General features: G+C 40.5%; 2 protein-coding genes across 2 annotated transcripts; one reads left to right on the plus strand and one right to left on the minus strand.

The window, feature by feature from the left end:
• The first annotated feature begins 6,460 nt into the window (after positions 1-6,460).
• On the plus strand, positions 6,461-15,469 carry ptafr (platelet-activating factor receptor). Its single transcript, XM_071519359.1, has 3 exons — positions 6,461-6,599; positions 8,001-8,124; positions 13,006-15,469. The coding sequence occupies exons 2-3, from the start codon at positions 8,122-8,124 to the stop codon at positions 14,194-14,196; spliced, it is 1,194 nt and encodes a 397-aa protein (XP_071375460.1). The 5' UTR covers positions 6,461-6,599; positions 8,001-8,121; the 3' UTR covers positions 14,197-15,469.
• On the minus strand, positions 15,466-18,783 carry LOC139644012 (low affinity immunoglobulin gamma Fc region receptor III-like). Its single transcript, XM_071519360.1, has 6 exons — positions 18,679-18,783; positions 18,266-18,547; positions 17,474-17,770; positions 16,497-16,643; positions 16,355-16,382; positions 15,466-16,156 (listed from the first exon to the last, which is right to left on the minus strand). The coding sequence occupies exons 1-6, from the start codon at positions 18,722-18,724 to the stop codon at positions 16,039-16,041; spliced, it is 918 nt and encodes a 305-aa protein (XP_071375461.1). The 5' UTR covers positions 18,725-18,783; the 3' UTR covers positions 15,466-16,038.
• Positions 18,784-19,110: the final 327 nt, after the last annotated feature.

A 19,110-nucleotide genomic window follows, 5' to 3' on the forward strand; every position in this document is an offset into this window, starting at 1 on the left:
TAAGTTAGATAAGATCACTATAAATTCACTTTCAAGTACCACATACAAACTATAAGTACCTGTAGGAATATTATAGGGATTTTTTGTCATGGTAGGTAGCTCATCACTTTGCCCAAATAAGGATACCATTTCAATATGAATGGGCACACTACAAAAATGCCAGTTAGTCTGGGTATGATTGGGAGGGAGGAAGTATCAAAAAAATGTTATGCACCTTTTATGGTTTCAGGTTGAGAAATGGAAGTGATACCATTGTCTTGAATGTGCTGTGTGGGATTTAAGCCAGGGGTTTTAAAACTCTTTCATACTCTTAAATACACACATATTAGACCATGGACCCCCCCATCTGAGAGGATTTGTTGTTAAATATGACTTTGTACAGAATTAAAATTGTCTGTTCTGAAGGTGGGGAGGGGGACAGACAGTGAAACCTCTGATGAAAATAGTCATCACACCTTCTCTCATTGTGCTAACCTCTGTGAGATAATAGTGAAATTAAACTAGTCCTCATTTTGCTGGGACCCCCTGGATCCCTCTCAATGACCCTTGATGGTCCCCTGACCCCACGTTGGGAACCACTGATTTAGGCTCTTTAGAGAAACACAGGATTCTTGTGTTCAGCCAGATGGAATAAGCTCCCTGACAGCTTTATTTTACACGTTTTCATCCCATTCTGAATCACTACCTACCACATTTTACACTCTGCTTCCTCTACAGCTGCAACTATGTTCTGTTGCCACATAGTGTTTGCTTGCTGTATGTTTATTTGTGAGGTAATATGCATAGTCTAGTGTTTATAGTATATCAGCATGAACTGTCTTACTGTGTACATTGTCAATTTGTATTTACCCCAATGCCACTAAGACAAATTCTTGCACATTCTCTGTATTGTGATTCAGATTAAATTTTTCTGCATTTCACCCTCTTCCTTTCATCTGTCTCACCTGTTTCTTTGCACAGAGAAAAGACAGATCGCCACCAGCAGCAGTTGTGACACAGCAGTCGGTTCTTCCCATCTAACTGTTAACTGTCTCAGTCTGCTGGTCTGGGGTAGTGGATAATGTTGGAGACTGACGTGGGTCGATCTGTGCTGTCGTTCACTGCAGCCTATCTACCATTATACCTCGGCATGATTTACTTATGGTCTGAGCTGACAATTTTTTTGACTTTGAAGTCCCCTGGCGTGAATTGGTGCCATTTTCAGTTTCAGTGTGATAAGCTTAAGTGCACCGCAGTAATATAAAGTACAATAACCAGACAGAGGCCTTTTGTTTATTCCATTTATTGCAGCATGATTATGATGAGGCACTAAATTCTTAGGTTTGATCACCCATGAGTGCATCATTGTCTTCTGTTCGTTATATAACCATGCAGATTATTTTCCTATCGTGCTGTGTGTGTGTGTGTGTGTGTATGTGTTTGTGGGTTATACAGTTAATTAATGGTGTAAACTTACCACTAATATCACAGAATACCTCATAACTGGCATGAATATGATAGGCAGCCAGCCAACGAGGTGAAAGCCAATCAGGTCCATACTGTAAAAACCCCCACCCACACACATCACACGCACACACACACACACACTCTCACACAGTGAAGTGTTTGTTTTTGTATCTCCTGAACAGTTTAGAATAACTCTTGCGACACACCGGTTCATTCGTCTGAGGTCAGCGGCGGCGGCGGAGGCCATAAACACTGCCGTCTCTCAGTGCTCACCTATATCATCAACAACAAAGTCCTCTATTGTCGTGTTGCTATTGAAAATTAACATCTGCAGTTTAGCATCGTTGCTTTCCGTGAAAGACAGCGGCTGGAACATAATTGGACGTCAAAAGCCTCCCGCTCCTCCGTGACCTCGAGCGTGTCTGGTGCGACTTAAACGGTTGTGTAATAAAAACACTCCTTTGTGGAGATTCTCACAGTTGGGCCATTGTTTCCCCCTCATTAAGCATCCCACCCTCTCAAAAGGTTATATTGCTCTAATCATATCATTTGACATAATGGGCTAGGCGAGGTATAAATAATGTTACGGTGTTGCTCTCTCCAGGTGGGGAAAAGGCCAAAGATACCAAATAATGAAAGAGAAATTAAATCCTTTCAGAAGCTGCTGCAAGCCGAGGGCAGAAGCGGGCAAGTCCAGACACCTGAACACCATGGCAGGAAAGACAAACGCAGGTGTATGTCTGTGTGTGTGTGTGTGTGTGTGTGTGTGCCTGCTATGCGTATGCCATGTTAATATACTGTATATCTGTGCAGGAAACTATATTTATGTCTTATATTTTTTTATGTAAATACAGCATGTGTGTTGAGAGACAAAGGACGCTTTAGAAGACATCAGATAGGGATTTATCCATCTGTATCTGTAGGGACTGGTTTGCTCTGTAGTCTAAGACGGGCTATAAATAAAGAAAATAACCCTTTACCTCTGAAAGAGAAATGCACAAAAAGGCAATAGAGCAGGAGAAACAGCGAGAGGACGTAGTAAAGTAAAGACAGGCATGGAAAATGCCTCGTTTTTATGAGCATGTGTATCTCTCGTGTTTCATCCATCTTGAGAGGTTTGGCTCTTGCACAGACAGGTTTCTGTCATTCTGGGAATTTGCCTTAATACATCAAATGAAATCAAATGAAAATGTATAATACAGACTGCAATCCAATGCACACAGATAGGGTTTCAGGGTAGTTAATCTCCTACATACTGTAAGACATGCAGACAAGCTGATTCGGGAAGAGCTGTGTCACAAGCCAACATCCTTCCTAATCACAAACATCCTCCACCAGCTAGCAACGTCAACTTTCAACGACAAGAAGACTGAAACAATTCCCTCCAACAAGGTTTTGTGGATGAACGACACAACTAATCATCAAGTTATCTGACTGAATGTCTTTCTAAATGAAGCATTTTGTATTTTGCATTTTAGGTATTTAGCTGATACTCTTATCCAGAGTGACTTGCAATGACTGCAACTGTAGAATAAGCTTAAATCCTGCGTAGATCACCGGAAATTAAAAGCAGCCAATAGTAAGGAGTGCAAGGATCAGGGCAATAGTCACCTAACAATATTCTTTTGACCATAGAACGATCATGTAAGAAATAACATAAGACCAAAAAAAGAGGGATTTTGTCCCACAATATGGCTGGTATGGAAACATTCCTGCTTTATGCCCTTTTTTTTTTTTTTTTTACAGCGGGGATAAGGATTAATGCCCTTAATCTGAGACTAGTTTATGCCCAGTATGTAAACAGATGTGACACAGAGGCCCTGTCATGTGGGGGAAACATGCACTTATGTAATGCTATCAAGCATCCACAACATTGTCACATTGTGTAACCTAACATCTATCTAATCCTCTAATATTGGGCACATGCTGTGTTCAAAGGGTTCATCTTACATGTAGTAGCCTATATTTTCTTAAGGTACATCCCAATTCAATGCTTAAACTGTAATTAAATCAACATTAAGAGACTTCCAACATTGACCATAAGTGCACTTATTGAGCTCTGATATTTGACTTTTTCATGTCTCCATTGGAGAGATACATGAGAGAGAGAGGGAAATCCAGCCCTTGATGGACATAAGTTCCCTGTCTTACTGTCAGGTCCTATAGTGTGTGTAGGTACAGATGCCTCAGCCTGTCTCGCTCACCCTCCCATGGCCCTCTCTGTCTCACTGCAGGGGGACATTCCTCAAACCTCAGCCTCTGGCATGCAGTAAATCTGCCTGAGAGAGAAGAGACCTGGAGTCTCCAGGCCTGCCAAGTCCGCTCTGCCAGGCAAGAAATGTCACTAACTACCACCTATTTATCAATTTACACCTTTCTTCATTCTTTTTCTTCTGCGTCTTAAGTGGCCTGTGCCTAGAACCAGCGGCTACCTGGACAAATTAAATAAAATATCCTTCTCGGGCGTTTCATATCTGCCAGAGGGAAAAGTGCGTGGATCAGGGTGAAATGAGGGAGCGACTGTGAAAAGGTGTTGATGGGACAAGAGGTGTTCCAGACAGCCAGCACCCTCCCTCCCTTCCTCCCTGTGGAATGCACAACCAGACCCACTATACAGCTCTCCCAATGCTATAGCAAGCTATCCCATAAAAAAAAAAGCTATTGAGGTCCTGCCAGCATTCCCTCTCTCTGTGTCTCCGCACACCTGGACTGAAAGCGTACCCATGCTTTCTCCTGTCCAATGGCCGTTGAGATGAAGGATTCCTCAGACTGACCTGTGCAGCAGCGCAGAACATCAGGGTTTTGCCTGCGTGCGTTGGTGTCTGATTTTTATTTTTTTTCGGGGCAGAGAGGGCAACCATGGCCCTCATAGACTTATAGAGGAATTTATTTGACATGAGGAATGAGGCAGGCAGGCAGAAGCCGGGGGCAGGCTTCAAACCTATGGAAGAAGCTTTTTGGAGTATATCACTGGTACCACTACAATAGGAAATGTCTATATTTTAATTTAATTTAACAAATCTATATTTAATAATAACACCAATCCGCTGCCATGCTTAGTGACGGAATATAACCAAACCACATCTCACACAAGCTCTTCCCCATTTCATGGCCAAGACAAATACCAGTTACTTGCTGTGCTGTGGAATCTTTCAAATCCACACCCAAACCACGACTAACAAGATGTATTGTGATTTTTTTTTTTTTTTTTTACAGTGCAAGCCTGTATACCCACCAATGGCACAGCGTGTCTGGCAGCTAGGGCACAACCACCAAAAAGCTCTGCTCTCTTGTTCCGCTGCCAAGCCATAATAACAGCAGTAAGGTTGGGGAGGCTCGTTAACCTTAATCTAGGAATTACAGTGTGGCACCAGGGAGAGGAGGAGGTGTTGTGTGCTTGTACATAGGGGTTGGAAATTAACCGTTTACCGCAGGAGGGGCTGGCGTTGTGTTTGAACAGCCTTACATATTCAGAGACTGAGCATGGTGGTTCATGCAGTTCACACATAATGCATAATGCATAATGTACCTGGGTTAAAATCACTCCACAACCCTTCACTGTCTTTGAAGCTGAAAAAGCTGTTGCTCTTTTTTTCTTGATCTCTACTGGCCCCATGTGGCTAATATGCATTACTACATTCTGGCTCCAGTGGCTCCGCACATAACTCAAGATGGTTGAATACTGATGAGACAGAATAAGAATCAGTTTAATCGCCAGGCACAATTACATGCACTAGGAAATTTGTCTGGATGATGTTGATGGAAATTGGGTTTTATATATAGGCTACATAAAGAATGATGAAGGCATGCTAATGATATTTTTTATGAAATGAAACACTAATCAAACCTGTATTTACATTAGATAATTAATTGTCATCATTCGGACTAATAGCCCCCATCATGACTCGCTAAGGAGAGATGGAAACATGTTTAATCAAACGGCTGATTAACCTACTCGGCAATAACGGCCGTTTATGATAGACACATGGGCCATAATGAAAAATAAAAAAAGCAAAAAACTAAACTGCTATACAAAAAGTGTGACAAGATTGTGCTGGTCTTTATTGGTTTTGACCAAGGCTAGCAGGCTAGTTTGTGTACTAAAGGCTGTTTGAAGCAGGTTTTGTGATCATAATATTCCTATAGGGTCTTACAATGTGTCTGTGACACTCAACAGTGAGTTGTTGGTGACCTTATAGTACTTTATGGTATTTGTTTATATCTCGTATGGTATTAGGCCACTATAGGAGAAAGAAAGAGGTAAAATCCGCACACTGTATTGATAGCTCCCAAGGCATTTGACCCATAGCAGGTGATTGATATTTTGTAGTTTCACTGTGACATTTGAATAGTATCCTTCTAAAACGTATTATAGGATTACTATGATTGTTTTTGTAAGGATATATGACAAACACGCCTGAGATATTGAGTCAACCCACTCTAGGTGTGTGTGTGTGTGTACAGTTACGATATACGTACAGTTAAGCATGTCGGACTGATGTAAGTTATGTTGAGTTTAGTCTTTTAAGGAGAAAAAATAGGAAAAAAGAATACATTGGTGTTATTATGAAACTATAGTCTACTTGATTTTTGTTTATAGGCGATTGGTGGTTGTTTGCCTTATGATGATCACAGGCTGGAAGTCGTGTATCCATTTTTTGTTTTGTTTATTTCGGCCCACCACTAGGCTACACCACTGCATCGATCTCACCCATATTTTCCGTTAAAAGCTCTCCGTTAGAATACATACCACTCAGGCGCCTTGACCGCATATTTCTATGAATATGGAAATGAAAAACCCATTTAAAAAGTCCACGATTGCTCTGAAATGGATGTTTTTCCTTTCAGTTTTCAGAAACAGCTCCACCTGGTGCCGGAACAGGCCGGGGGAACAGAGGAAGGAGGTGGATTGTGCCATTATGGGGTTTCCCGTCAAGTCTGCAAGAAGTTCACACCTCCTTCTCTTTGACCTCTGAAGCGCTCGCACACTCCCTCGCACACTCTCTCACACTCCCACTTACTGCACTTTGCTACTTACGACTGTACTTTTTCATTGCAGTGGCACATTTGAGATTTTAAAGAAGAAGAAGAAGAAGAAGAAGAAGAAGAAGAAGAAGAAGAAGGAAGAAGGAAGAAGCACAGAAGACTGTTTGGTAAGTAATTTAGTAGTCTTTTAACTTATTGGATAGTTGTGGTCTCCTCTTTTATGATTTTTAAATTTACTTTTACTTTACTTGTGATCAACATGCAATTTAACCATTTAACAATTTAACCATTAAACCATTTAATCATTTAAAAAAAAAAAAAAAAGAAAGAGAAAGAAACATCAAGACCAAATCAAATCAACTAGCCTATTCTACGTTCTAAGTTGTTGAGTGTCGAGTGAGGCAGCCCACAAGTGTCATTGGTTTTTACACTCTCCTGGGTTGTGACCTGACATTAATTAATTAGAGCTGTAAAGCACGAGCCAGTGTTGGGTGTTTTGAGGTAACTTAACACGTTAGTTCAATTATTGTAATCTGTTATTAGTTATCTTTTAAAGTCAGAATGTCATCACTTTTATTATTCTTTCATATTGTTTCATTTTTGTTAGAGCATTTATTTTATATAAAAGAGGCACCTGGTGCACCAAACAGGCTGCTATTTGAAAAAACAAAAACGCAATGATATGAGATTGGCTTACTGTTTTAAAATCAGAGTTTTGCATTGAATTATAAAACAATGATTGACAAAACACTTGGCAGCACAAGCCACAGGATGTTTTTGAAAGGGAGTAACAAGAAAGCAGCCAAGTCCAACTAGCTACTTTTAATTAATGTAACTAGTTACTTGTTAAGGCAAGTAACAAAGTAAAGTAACTAATTACTTTAAATTATTAAAAACTTTACTCAACATTGAGTAGAACCCTAGCAGTGGTCCCTTTCTCACAGGTCCAACCACAGGGGATTCACATATCACACTTAAATTAGGCCAATGTGTCATTTTAACACACAATATCTTAATATATAGCAAACTCCATAGTGTTAATTTAAACCTGAGAGTGTACAAGTCAACAGTATACCAGTGTGTCTATAAGTCCACACCATCAGAGTTACTTTAACACTTTTGATGGTTTTGATCAGTTGCCCCAGAGCAATGGGTGAGTGAACAAACACTTTTCAGTCAACTCCAAAAAATTGTCACAACAAATTCACACTTATTAACAGTGGGAAACTTGCTGTGTAACAACATATGTTGTGTTAAAATGTACTGTCATTAGTATGTGTTGTGTATAACCCAAATATGTGCTGTCCCAAAGAAGACACACAGGTATTAAATAATGTCACCTCCTTTTTAAGAGTGCGGTATCACTTGTGCGTTTATTTTACAATATATCACCTTATCACCTTCACCAGATGCACTAAAATGGAGTAAGGTATGTGTGAAGTTGAGGTCAAATGTGTCTTGTAGTCGTGGGAAAATAATATGATTGTCATTTCTCTTTCATTTTGTTGTGAATGATGCCCATGAACAGGCTTCAGCATGTCTTTGCTTTGCTTTGCTTTCCCATTTAGATGTTGTTTATCTGTGGAATCTGGGCAGATCTGGTGCTGAGCAGAGTCTCTTCAAAACCATATAAGGTCCTGCAGATTTCTGTGGAACTACTAAAGGAGGAAAAAGATTACTCTGTTCACCATGGTAAGTTGTTTCTAGTTTCTTTTCCACTTTTTTTTTACCCACAATATGCTTCTACAATTCCATATCATATATCAGGAATGTCTAATTATGTAACAGATACAGTATATAGCCATGGTTGTAAGGACAGGAAAATTAGGTTAATCATATTAGAGATGCTTCTGAAAACTATATGATTCATTGTTGGATTACACAGTGACATATTGAGAGAGGAATAGGCATTTTGGTTATGAAAATATGGTGATTTTACATATTTTAACAGTTCATGATAAGACTATTCAGATTAGAGGCTGTAAATTGTAATAAATTGTCCATTTTTTTGTAAACAATGTTTATTAGTACAAATGACAAGAACAAACAATGTTCCCCTCCCCCCACCCCACTTCCCCAGACCCTTCCAAATAACAGAATAACAAAACATTACACTAACAATGACGTGTTACTAACAAAAGACGAATGGGTGGCATAAACCCACACAGAAAAAACAACACAGCAGTACCAAAATAAATAATATAAACAAAAAGAATCTAAAAAAAGGAATACATAAAAATTATGCCAACACTCAATGCCATTCTTGTCTCAAAGGTGATACTTATGCATATTATTTTAAGAAATTATAAGATTATTACCTTATATTAGGGTATCTCTAACACTTGCATGTCTAAGGAACATAATAAAAGGTTTCCAGATTTCCTCAAACACATTTTGTCTATTCCTCAATATGTAAGTTATCTTTTCTAATACCATACATGATGCCATTTCGTTAATCCATTCTTTAATTCTTGGTCTATATGTTTTCTTCCAATAAAGAGCAATAAGCCGTTTGGCTTGCAAGATACACATGTCTGTAAGTGTATATTCCTTCTTCCTTAGTTTTAAGTTGGAAGGGTACAAGTTCAAAATGTAAATCTTAGGTTCAAGAGGGACCTCTACAGAGGTGATTCTGTCCATCACATGTTTTTAAATTGTCCATTTAATTCATATTCAATTAAATTTAATTCATGTTCAATTCATATATTACATGCATTTTGCAGGCAGAGTAATCCTAAAGATGAATGAAATTAATAAGAGTATGTTACTGAGTTTGAGTAATCAAGTAAATGGCAATAAGCAGGTAATCCAATACAGTAAACAGGCAACGTGATTATTTTGTTCGTTGTGAGTATATATTGTGCTGCATGGGTTGCTGCACACCAGATTTCCCAGTAGGGACGATAAAGTGACACAAAACAATATTCAGAAGCATCAAAACCAGATCAGGGCAAACTTCTTGTCTAAATGGTACTTTAGTGAGCGACTTTAAAACTCATTAATTTGAATAGATTTGATTGGGGATTTTTCACAACTATTAAAAAGAGCTCAGTGTAAAAGACTAAGCTGAGTGTAACTGACTCATCAATAGCCCTTTGCTCAATACAAGCTCATGGGGATTCCCTGAGTGCCGACGGGCAAACGAACACGTCAGCATCAGCAGCTCTATCACCTCACTTGACAGCACTTCACCTTTAACATATCAGCTGTGGATGCAATAGAGGAAAAGATTTTGAGACTTTGAGTTTAAGATCTGTATCCAGACCTGCTGGTAGGGTAAGGATGAATGGACAGAGGTCGAGCTGCGACTCACACACCCTTCTATTTTTATAGAGTTACAACATACAAAAAGCCACAGTTCGTCTGTCCATCTGTGTGTGGGAGGCGGGTGTGTGTGCGTCTCTTGTCCCAGTCTCACTGCAACAGACCAAGAACCTGGTTAACAGCCAGTAAATACGATCAGGCTGCATTGAGTCGGGTGCTGACGCCTCAACCACACCCCGCTGCCACAGTAGATTTTATATGTTTTGTTCATTGTGAGCATATATCCTCCATCCTCCACACTTTGTAATACATTGCACTTTAAAAGCCACTCCCTGTGTGAAGTAAGCCAAACATGATTTAATATGCAATACAGTGCAATACAGTGCTTTGATTGTAGTAGCATTGCAACATTAACCAATAGTTTTCAGTACATAACCAGTACTACCTCAGTATCAACAATCATTTTTATTGTTTGACTGTACTGAAGGATACAATTGCCTGCTTGTTTGGGAAGTGTGTGGGTGTGTAGGTCTGTCACCTGGTCTGTTGCAATGAGTGTGATAAGACAGGCTAACCGGAAATGAACATAAAATACGGGTGACTCAGAGTTCTATTCTATTCTATTCTATTCTATTCTATTCTATTCTACATCTCATACAGTCATGCCTTTGAGGTATTTTGTCTGTCACACTTCCTTGTCACGAGCTGCGGACACACAGATTTTACTTTAACTTAGAGACTCGTGTGAACTTTCCTTTAAGTCTTTATAAGTTTCTGTTTGGATTTTCAATCTACAATTCATTGCTGTTTAAATTACATTATAATAGGAGGAGCAAACGGGACGGGGGCCTTGCGTTGCCTAACCTTTTATTTTATTATTTGGTGGCCAATCTTCAAAAAATTCATGCCTGGTGTTACTCTCCCAACCTCGATTGGTGTATAATGGAGGACAATTCTTTACGTCCATCATCTCTGGCGGCTTTGGTCTGTGCCCCTTTGACTTCTTGTTGTCCCAAATATATTAGAAACCCAACTGTACTCTCTAATTTGGAAACAATTCAGGCAACATTTCAAGCTTTCTGCCCCCACCCCATGCAGCCCCATTTGTAATAACCACCTGTTTCCTCCCTCCAATTTAGATGCAGCTTTCACTTCGTGGAAGGGGAGAGGCCTGGCTCGTTTCTCAGATTTATATTTAGAGGGCTCGTTTGCCACTTTCACTGATCTCCGCGCTAAGTATAATTTACCCCATTCTCATTTGTTCCGGTATTTTCAAGCTCGTAATTATGCTCGCACATATTTTACATTCTTCCCTCAGCTTCCAACGGGTTCTCTTGTCTCTGAGGTGCTTTCTCTTCCTCAGGCACGTGGTATGATCTCAATTTTATATGACCTTATATCATCCTCGGATATGGCCTCTCTTGTGGGGGTTAGGGGTAATTGGGAAGAGGAGCTTGGGCTTGATGTGACAGACAAATGGTGGGAAGAGGCATTAATCAGGGTCAACTCTACATCCTCATGTGCCCGTCTAAGTTTAATTCAGTTTAAGGTCCTGCATAGGGTTCATTTTACAAAAGCTAGGCTTAGTAGGTTGTTTCCAGGTACAAGTGATACCTGTGATAGATGTGGCTCATCACCGGCAGATCAGACTCATATGTTTTTTTCTTGTCCAAAATTAGCTGAGTTCTGGTCCTGTTACTTTAATATGTTGGGCGAAGCCCTCAATATTACACTAAAACCCTGCCCTTTGATAGCCATCTTTGGAGTACCCCTTGAGCCAGACAGTCTTACTAAGAAAGATTCTGATGTTGTTGCCTTTGCCTCACTTATAGTCCGTAGACGTATTCTGTTACAGTGGAAAAGCCCAAATCCACCTTCTACTACATCCTGGCTAAATGACTTAATGTCCTTTCTGTCGCTAGAAAAGGTGAAATATTCCTTAAGAGGCTCGACTGCCAATTTCTTCAAGAAATGGCAGCCTATTATCTCATATGTGCATGGTCTTACCTCTCTGGACCCCAACTGATTCTTAATGCATCCATTCTTCTAAGTGAGCACCCTGAGCATCCTTTTTTTTTTTTTTTGTGCTTCCCTCCCTATTTTATTTAATTTATTTAATTCACGTTTTGTGTATGTGTTTTGTTTTGTTTTATTTATTTTATTTAGTTTTCTGTATGTGTATGTTTTTTTTTTTGTCTTTTCCTGGGAGTTTGGGATGGGTGGGGGGTTGGAGAAAGGTGTTGTTATAGTTCTCTGGGGAGTGAAAACATTTTTGGAACACAGATTTGTACTTTGTACCTGACATTTCTATGATTCCAGTCTCCAATAAAAATATATATAAAAAAAAAAAGAAAAAGGATTGAGCAACAGATGTGCACTTAAGGTCATGGTGAACTTTCCTTCAAGCCTGTGAGTTTCTGTTTTGAGTTTGAAGCTATACCCATCTTGAATAGTGAGTCATTTCTAAAAGTAATATTCCCCTACAGGATTGTAAGTGGTGTAAGATCGGATCAAAATAAGTTAAGTCAGAGTAAATTATTTGCCTCATAAGCTCATGCTCACATGTAGTTTGATTTTGATTGATTTTCCTGGCATGGTTTTTATTCCATTCATGTCAGGTCACTTTTAGCGTTAATTCTGATGGATCATCTGGGCTCTACAGCTTTATGATGTTAGTGGTAAACCTGAATGGTTTCCGGCTCCACTCCACTATCTCCTATTGGGATTGTATCTGACTAGTGAGAAAGCCTTTGCCTCTGGCCAACGTCATTGCAAATGCTTTTTGTGTCATGTAGACTTGGGGTTTTGTCATCCTGGAAGACATTGATCCCATTAAGAAAGAAATGTGTCATAGGATAAAGGTGATCATTCATAATCAATATCTTCGAGATCATTATTATTATTATTATTATTTTTTTTATTATTGGATTGATGCCATGCCATAAAATGATGCAGCCCACTCCAGTACAGCAGTCCAGTTAGATGGTGACTGAGACATTTCACCCAAGCGTTTTTTTCCTGTGTATTTTGTTATGTTCCATTTTATAATCAATATTTAGTCTTGGTTTGCCCACTCTTGGCACCCACTGCAGACCTGGAAGGGGGATTCCCTGTTTGTGAGGCCCTTTCCAAGGTTTCTTACATTTTGCCAAGTGAGCTTTTTGTGGGAGTTTTTCCTTGTTCTCACTGAGTGTCTAAGGTTGGATGGAGTCATATCCATTCAATGCTCAATGCTTTGTATTGTGATGGGACATTACATTGGTGTTTATTTTGACTATAACCTATATATGATCTGTTTGCCTCCCACAGACTGAAATGCTGGCTTCACCTGCTGGGTCTACTGAGGCTGCCGTGTCTCTAGGTGTAACAAGAATCTCCACACCGGGATCTACAACTGCCGGCAACTCCACCTTCCTGGACTCTGAGTTTCGTTATAACCTCTTCTCAGTTTCCTACAGCATCATCCTCATCCTGGGTTTCTTCGCTAACTGCTATGTGCTGTTTGTCCTCCGCCGCCTCCGCGAGGCCAGGGCCATGGGTGAAATCCGCATCTACATGACCAACTTGACCGTAGCCGACCTCCTGTTCGTGTGCGCCCTTCCCTTCTGGATCGGCTATTACAGCCGCCACGGTGACTGGGTCTACCCGGACTTTCTGTGCCGGCTGACCGGCTCGATGTTCTTCATCAACACCTACTGCTCCGTCCTCTTCCTCGGAGCCATCAGCGTCAACCGCTACTGGGCGGTCACGCGGCCTCTGGACGCGGCCTCTTCGGACCACAGGCGGCGTGGGATCGCCGTGACCGTCACCATCTGGGTCGCGACCTTAGCGTTGGCTGTGCCGTCTCTAGTGTCTCCGGGGACCAATCTTGACGAGAACAACGTGACGCGCTGTTTCGAGGGGTACCACAGAGGAACTGATGGGGAGAAGCGAGTCGTGGCAGCCACACATTTCGCAATCATTGGAATGTTTTTTATAGTCTTTTTCCTTGTAGTGATTTGTAACCTCCTCATCGCTCGCGCCTTGCTGGCTCAGCCTTCGACTCAGTCGGGCCTCAGGTCGGGAACAATTGTATCCAACAGGGGCAACAGCAGCAAGCAATCCAAGAAGCCCAGGGGGGTGAAACGGCGGGCCCTCCGGATGCTGTGCGCAGTGGTGGGGGTGTTTGTCGTGTGTTTCCTGCCCCACCATGTCATTCAAGGCCTCTGGACACTGGCAGTGCTGGAGATCAAAGAGGGATGGGGCAGCATGTCCTGGGGCCTCGAGACTCGCCAGTCGCTCAACGACGCACATCAGATCACCCTGCTTCTCATGGGCCTCAACTGCATTTTGGATCCTGTAGTTTATTTCTTTGCCACGAGGAAGTTCAGAAGGTTCATTATGTCCCACATGAAAAAGGTGGCAAAGGGAGACGCGTGTTCGCAGACAGCCACCACTCAGCTATCCATGGACAGCAAAAACCAGAGCCAGAGACTGAACAGCGAGCACCAACTCCAGTGAAATTAAATTGTATATATGTCATATTTGTCCCTTTTTTGTATAAAAATTTTAGACAACTGTTACTTGTGTGTGAAAGGCTTGACCTCTTCTCTCATTTTGTCACTACTTGAGGATTACAGAACTTACAGTATTTTGTTGCACCTCTGGAGCTGCAAGAGGGCACAACAACAGAGGTAGGTCCATGGGTGTAGACAGCTTTCCAGTGTTGCCAACACAGATGCTTAATATTTAATTATTCTGAACCACACTCCCAGCTTTCAAACAGCTTTCAAAAATGCCCACTCCAGATTTTTATCATATTGTTGCCAGTTGTTTGCCAACTGTAATTTGGTGTTGATTTCTCTGTGACATCACCGAGTCTCTTTTAAATATATTGTGTATTATCTCAAACACATCATATTGACCATTAATCTTTGAGTCAGAGCTGTGGTTTGAATTACACCAGGCCTTTTTGCTCTTCCTGTGTGAAATATATGCTGAAAAGCGGAAGTTTTGCATGCAGAAGTACGAAAACAAAATGTTATTGCTGGTTACAAAATAGTGCCGAAGACTACTTTATCAGCCTATGAAATGAATTGATGAGATGCCAGATGCATTATTTAAATAGTCCGGTGTTATTCTGCACAAACTAGGCCACTCAGATCAGTAGTGCAGAAGGGTATACACAGATATAGAGAGCATACCCACCTCTTTTTTTTTTTTAGGTATTTAGAGTATGGGATCACTGTATACACACTCCCACTCAGCAGAACCCCTACCTTATCTACACCACTGCCTGAGATTATATCAGTAAAGTGTATGATAATGAGGGTGTTGGCTTCTATGAGTGAAGTCACATGTCTTTTTGGCTTTGCCTGGACAGGTTTTAACCGTTATTGTGAAACCAAGGAACAGAAGTCATAAGCTTAGGGCCATATTTCCCCTGTGGGTCCCGTGTTGTGACATTGTTTCTACTTCTCACGTTAAAAAGCTCACTGAGTATTTTATGAGAGAGAGGAAACATTGCTCATTCCACTGCAGCTATCTAAATGTGATATTGTCTGCCTGCTGTTACGACAAAGCTTTATGCTGTTCATTTTGTAATGTTTATCCTGTAATGCACTCAAAAAATGTTATTCTGTTTAATGTGATTTACATAACCTATTATGGAACTACTGGCTTCACTCTGCACTTATTTGCGTTGTTTACCCCACACTGTAAAATCATCATGTGACAATGAGAATGTGCCTTTAACATTGACAGAGGAACAATACGGAAGATATTGTCTCTTCATTAAAGTTATTTGTTTAATTTGTTGCATTTGTGATGATACAAGAATCATGCTCAGAAAAAAAACTGAGAGAGAGGGAGAGGGAGAGCACACATGCATGTCTCCGCTCACAAACACCAATATGTGTTGACAACAAAATGCAGAAAGATATGGCAAATACAAATTAGGTTTCAATAACATGCACACACACACACAAACACAGAGAGGGATGTGCTTTATCTTGTTTGATCAACAAACCTGTGACCAACAGCATTTGCTAATAATACTTCATTTAAACCTACCTAGAAATCCAGATGGGTGGGTTTTCCCATATTAGGACAAATCAAATTGTTTTGTCAGTTACAGAAAATGATACCAAATTGAGTTTCTAACAGTACAAATGTCCTGGTACTCCTTATGTTGACATACAGTATGTGACAAACGTCATCTATCTGGTATTCCCAGTAGGTTAAAGGAAATGATGAGGATTATTTGCACACACTATCGGACCAAAGTCTGTGGGTGAACAAAATGTTCATTTGTCATTCTTCCTCTTCTTTTTTTATTGCATGTCTCCACCCCCGCCAGGCTCTTCAGGAAAGGCTTGAATACACATTATCCCCAGTCATATAGTTGGGTTCCAGATCAGAGTAGGCTTGGTCGAAATTCATGTACACTTCTCCTTCAGCTTCGCTCTTCGGCAGATCCCCCCTAGTGTATGAGGAACAAAAAAGAAAAAAGAAAAACTTGATTAGGCTGCCAGGACATTGAGTCTTCTGATGTTTAAAATGTAGATCAGTCATCAGACACACAGCGGGTGAGAAAATGAAGTGCAAACACCAATATAAATGTACAGATAAAAAAAGATGATGATGATTTCTATCTGTCTTTTTCCCTTCAAAGACTTACTTTGGTGCCTTTCCAGGTCCATCAAAGCCTTTGAATGAGAAAAACAACAAATTAAAATGGCCCATAGAACAGCATCTGCTTCATATTATGGATCCTTTATTAAAACCCAACTAAACAGAAAATGCTTTAGTGTGTTCCTCACCTTTAGCTGTGGTATGGGTATTGGTCAGGCCCTGTAGAGCTGCTGGCTCATTGGCTCTCTGTCTGCCCAGCCAAAACACAATGGCAAAGAGGATGATCAAGGCCAGGAGAGAAAAGGTGAAGGCCGCTATTCCTAAATTCTCACCGACTACAGTAAGTTAGGGAAAGGGGCACAGAATGATAGAAGAATTGATTTAGTCTGTAGCATACAGGCCAGGGCAAAATAAATAGTCGGAAACATATATGATAAAGAATTCTATCTTTGTGCATTATTTGGCATGATATTATCATTAAAGGATGACACCAACTTTTTAGGAGTTTGGCCCATTGGTCACCTGACCCAATATGTGATGAGAGGATTGGCACCAAAATCATCTCCATGTCTCTTTACGCTTTAGCATAATGTTACGTAATCGTAAGCGACTAACGTTATCCTAAGAGTATAAAGGTAGACTTTTTAATAATCCAAAGTTGGTATTGGTTTTTACTCTATGGCCTGTAGATTCATAACTTCTGAAAACAAAATCTCAGTCTTCATCATTAGTGAAGTCCATTATGAATCAACAATGCAAAAACCTTATCTGTCTGGCCAACTTCGTTCACTTCCTGTGTAAACAAAGCAAATTACGCTCAAAGTCTTGTGGAAAGAGAGATCTTCTGCCACTGAAAGTAGTTCCAAATCATGCAATTTTTTGTGATTTTTTTGTTTACTTTACCAATCCCCTAAATAAGCCTGGCAGGTTTAGATGCGTCATTAAAATTAACTAACCATCCAGCCTCACAGCAGCTACAAGTTCTAATTTTTTCACTTTTAGGACAATGCTACTCACCTATGATTACTTAACATACTGTATGTTAAAGCACAAAATCCTAAATCCTCTTCAGCAGTAAAGTGACCAATGGGCCAAAACTCCCAAAACATCGGTGTAGATTTCATACTGTTGATAGATATGCAGTGAATGAAAACAGACTACCAACCCGTTGCAGGCAGGGAGAGGATATAGACTGTGTGGTTAGGGCTCAGCTCCATTTGCTGGATACTGTGTACATCGCTCACAGCTTGGCAGTGGTACTGGCCGCTCTCCTCTGCCTTGGTGAGGGTCAGATCCCTACTTGAGCCCACCTTTTGCCAGTGCCCCTGGTCATCCAGTCTGTACCAGGACCAAATGACAGAGGGGGGCAGGGTGGAGGCGTTGCAATGCATGGTGAGTGTTTGACCTTCCACTATGATTGGGTAGCCTGGTGTGGCCACCACCTGCAGAGGGGACATCATTTCTGGAGAGGAGGAAGGGAAACACAAGCAAGAGAGGGTGATGGAAGGAGGAAAGAGTGGGTAGAGACAAAATAACTACACTACCAGTCAAAAGTTTGGATGCACCTGATTTAATGTACTATGTTTTTCATTATCTTAACGCCATCTTTAATCTAAAGGCTTATGCTTAAATGCTTGAAAGTTCATGCCTAGGTATGAATTTCTTTCCAAAGCCTTTGCCTGTCCATCAAGGCAAAGGGCGGCTACTTTAAAGAATCTAAAATATAAGATAGTTTTGATTTGTTTAACACTTTTTTGGTAACTGCTACAATTCCATTTGTGTTATTTCATAGCTTTGATGTCTTTACTATTATTCTAAGATGTGGAAAATAGTAAAAATAAAGAAAAATGTGTGTGTGTCCAAACCTTTGACTGTAGTGTATATATGAAAACACTGTGGAGAGTTTCACACATAATTTCATTTGATGGGAATGGACTGAAGAATCACAACCACTTACCCACTACGGTCAGCTGGGTATTAGCACTGTATGTTCTGTTGGGCCAATCAGAACACATGTATTCCCCTGAGTCCGCAACAGTGGCTTTGAAAATTAGAGGATCTCCTTTCATCAACAGGTCATACTGCCCTGTTTCCTGTTTCAAATGGTACCAAGCAGTGCCAATCTGACCGAAACAACTCAATGTCACTGTATCACCTACTAAAACTACAGTATTATTTATCAGAATAGGAATAGTACTGTTCATGATAGGTGAGGTTGGTAGTTGAGTTGAGGTCGAATCTGTCAAGACACAACAAACAAAATAAATTCAGACAACACCTTTTCCAGGACACAAATAAATGGCAAGTTTCTACGTTTCATATCTATATTCTATATTCTGTTATTACGTACACTAAAAGACGTGCCCTTACCTGCTGTCTCACACAAAAAGAACAGGAGAAAAGACCAAAGCAGCATGTTTTGTGATGACTCCAAAGCAAATGTCACAGTCACTTGAGTCTAATAGGTACAAGAATGCAGCTTGGGCTCCTATCAAGGCAAAGGTGAAAATGGAGGAAGTGTGAGAATGGGAAACTGAATGGATAGGAAGTATGGGCTTCCCCTCCAACAAACTACTGAATTGTACATGAACTTTCTTTAATTACGTATCTGATTATTTGTCTTTTCCCCAATTTTTATATAGAGCATGCAACAGTACGCAATGATTTCACCTCATATACATTGTCATTGCAAATCATAAATTACTGCAACGGTGTGGAGACGACAAGCGAGTCAAATCCAAGAGTCCAAGTTATAAAAAAGCACAAAATAATGAGATGGCCATGAAGGACTACACAGATACA

Source organism: Centroberyx affinis, unplaced genomic scaffold, assembly GCF_046629955.1.
Source record: "Centroberyx affinis isolate AG114_WGS23_722 - 3 ecotype Tasmania unplaced genomic scaffold, CSIRO-AGI_Caff_v1 ptg000689l_1, whole genome shotgun sequence".
In the NCBI taxonomy this organism is placed as follows: domain Eukaryota; kingdom Metazoa; phylum Chordata; class Actinopteri; order Beryciformes; family Berycidae; genus Centroberyx; species Centroberyx affinis.